This window comes from Hipposideros armiger, unplaced genomic scaffold (assembly GCF_001890085.2).
Source record: "Hipposideros armiger isolate ML-2016 unplaced genomic scaffold, ASM189008v1 scaffold_168, whole genome shotgun sequence".
In the NCBI taxonomy this organism is placed as follows: domain Eukaryota; kingdom Metazoa; phylum Chordata; class Mammalia; order Chiroptera; family Hipposideridae; genus Hipposideros; species Hipposideros armiger.
The window spans coordinates 46,154-49,255 of NW_017731518.1; the positions used below are offsets into that span (position 1 = coordinate 46,154).

Genomic DNA, 3,102 nt, shown 5'->3' on the forward strand with positions numbered 1-3,102 from the left:
TTCAGGTAACAGATTGTATACTTAGTTGTATTTGTAACAGCAATAACATTTTATGTGGCAAAACAAATATATAGCTTCAGTTAAAGACTATTATCATAAAGCAGTTGGCATTAAATTTGGCTGTGTATAATAGAAAACCCAGTAAAGAAGTTAGTTTTTCTTCACATTCAATGAGTACAAAGGCAGACAGTTAGGTCTAGAATGTGAGACGAAGGTTCCTCCTCTCTACCAGGCCATCTTTAGTACTGCATGATCTCCACTCTCGAGGCTGCCTCATGGTCTCATGATAACTTCTGCAGTGCCAGCCATTTCACCAACATTCTAAGCAGGAAAAAGGAAGAAGTGAGAGTGGGGGGGAAGGTATAAGAACACTTGTCAGGGGCCAGCCAAGTGGCTCAGTTGGTTAAGAGTGCAAGCTCTGAGCAGCAGGGTCACTGGTTCAATGCCCACATGGGCCAGTGAGCTGTGCCCGAGCTGAGCTGTCAACAAGTGGCCACAGGATGGCTCAGCTGGTGAGAGCACATGGTCCTAACAACAAGGTTGCCGGTTTGACTCCCACATGGGATGGTGGGCTACGCCCACCCGCAACTAAGATTGAACACAGCATCTTGAGCTGAGCTGCCACGAGCTGCCAACAGGCGGCCGGATAGCAACTGGACTTGGAGCTGAGCTAGCTGTGCCCTCCACAACTAAGATTGAAGGACAACAACTTGGCTGTTCCCCTCCCCAATTCCCCAACACTGTTCCCCTTCCCCAATTCCCCAATAAAATCTTAAAAAAAAAAAAATAGAACACTAGTCTGAGCTGAGTCAGCCTCTTTTAAAGAGCATTCACCTCCCATGCCTTGTACTTACACCTTCCTTGATCATCCCTATCTGTGATGGAAACTGGGAAAGACATTATTCTATCTGGGCACATTACCACCGCCATTATTAATATAGGGTTTCAGTTACTAAGGGCAGAGGGGAGAATGGACATTGGACAGGCAATTAACATTCTCTGCTGTGCCAAGAAATTGGACNTAATATAACATAATATAATATAAGGTATATGCATTATATTATTTTTCTAATCCCAAATACACTTGGCCCTAAGGGTTTCAGGTAACAGATTGTATACTTAGTTGTATTTGTAACAGCAATAACATTTTATGTGGCAAAACAAATATATAGCTTCAGTTAAAGACTATTATCGTAAAGCAGTTGGCATTAAGTTTGGCTGTGTATAATAGAAAACCCAGTAAAGAAGTTAGTTTTTCCTCACATTCAATGAGTACAAAGGCAGACAGTCAGGTCTAGTATGTGAGACGAAGGTTCCTCCTCTCTACCAGGCCATCTTTAATACCGCATGATCTCCACTCTCGAGGCTGCCTCATGGTCTCATGATAACTTCTGCAGTGCCAGCCATTTCACCAACATTCTAAGCAGGAAAAAGGAAGAAATGAGAGTGGGGGGGGAAGGTATAAGAACACTTGTCGGGGGCCAGCCAAGTGGCTCAGTTGGTTAAGAGTGCAAGCTCTGAGCAACAGGGTCACTGGTTCAATGCCCACATGGGCCAGTGAGCTGTGCCCGAGCTGAGCTGCCAAAGAGTGGCCACAGGATGGCTCAGCTGGTGAGAGCACATGCTCCTAACAACAAGGTTGCCGGTTTGACTCCCGCATGGGATGGTGGGCTACGCCCACCTGCAACTAAGATTGAACACCAGCATCTTGAGCTGAGCTGCCACAAGCTGCCGACAGGCGGTCGGATGGCAACTGGACTTGGAGCTGAGCTAGCTGCGCCCTCCACAACTAAGATTGAAGGACAACAACTTGGCTGTTCCCCTCCCCAATTCCCCAACACTGTTCCCCTTCCCCAATTCCCCAATACAATCTTAAAAAAAAAAAATAGAACACTAGTCTGAGCTGAGTCAGCCTCTTTTAAACAGCATTCACCTCCCATGCCTTGTACTTACACCTTCCTTGACCATCCCTATCTGTGATGGAAACTGGGAAAGACATTATTCTATCTGGGCACATTACCACCACCATTATTAATATAGGGTTTCAGTTACTAAGGGCAGAGGGGAGAATGGACATTGGACAGGCAATTAACATTCTCTGCTGTGCCAAGAAATTGGACTGGAGGTGACTAAATGACAATTATGTTTATTCTCCTGTGTCTCCGTTCTTTCGAGAAAGAAATAGCAATTCTTTCTTAGTGTGGATATATTTCTTAAAAATCAAACATTGCCTTTTCATATCAGCTTAGAAAAAACAAGAGAGGCAGACAGAACATAGATTCCTTGAGAATAAAGTCTTTGAATTTAAAGAAAAAAAATTTTAAGTCACCTATAATACCCTCAAATCTCTAACCTATTTTGAAACTGGATATTAAATTTACTCATTGAAGTGAGTAAAATAAGTATCAACCTTTTTTGTTCTTTAGGGTTCTACAATTCCCATCAACCAGGCCCGTCCAAATCGCAATCTGACCTTCACCAAGAAGGAGCCACTTGGGTAAGACAAGAAGAGAGCCTCTGAGTGACTTGTGTTCACTGGAGACAACTAAGGATGTCATCTTTCTTCCTCTGCAGGGTCTGTGCCATCATCATTCCCTGGAACTACCCGCTGATGATGTTGGCGTGGAAGAGTGCCGCCTGCTTGGCAGCAGGCAATACCTTAGTGCTGAAGCCAGCCCAGGTAATACGCAGGGGCCAGGTGCAACATTGCCTCCTCTCCTGCTTACTTAGAATCAGAGACATACATGTACAAATATTATGTCTTTAAACAAAAATCATTTCATCTATCGTGAGCATCATTTCACCTTAGTAAATATTCCTTTTGGATAGTTCCCCAATGTATTCTATGGTGATTCCATAATTTAAAACTTCCATGACAGTGGAAGCAAGAATAGTGTACATCCGTGACATCCACTGAATTTCTACAAACCAATTCAGTTATTGTGAAATGCCAAATGCTCAATAACTAGGGAAAATTAGGGGCAGCGAAAGAAAAAGTATCATGCAGGCATTCAAATTTTAATCACCAAAAATATTGTAAAGATATGGAAGATAAGGGAAAAGCATGTAAAAAGAATGTACATAATTGTGGCAACTGTGTGA

At 43.2% G+C, this 3,102-nt stretch overlaps 1 protein-coding gene across 1 annotated transcript in view; it reads left to right on the forward strand.

Moving 5' to 3' along the window:
• ALDH1L2 (aldehyde dehydrogenase 1 family member L2) overlaps positions 1 to 3,102 on the forward strand; it is a 63,516-nt gene that overhangs the window by 36,744 nt on the left and 23,670 nt on the right. The window contains exons 12-13 of the mRNA XM_019651857.1: positions 2,427 to 2,497; positions 2,575 to 2,680. Coding sequence (XP_019507402.1) covers positions 2,427 to 2,497; positions 2,575 to 2,680 — 177 coding nt within the window. The remainder of the gene's footprint in view (positions 1 to 2,426; positions 2,498 to 2,574; positions 2,681 to 3,102) is intronic.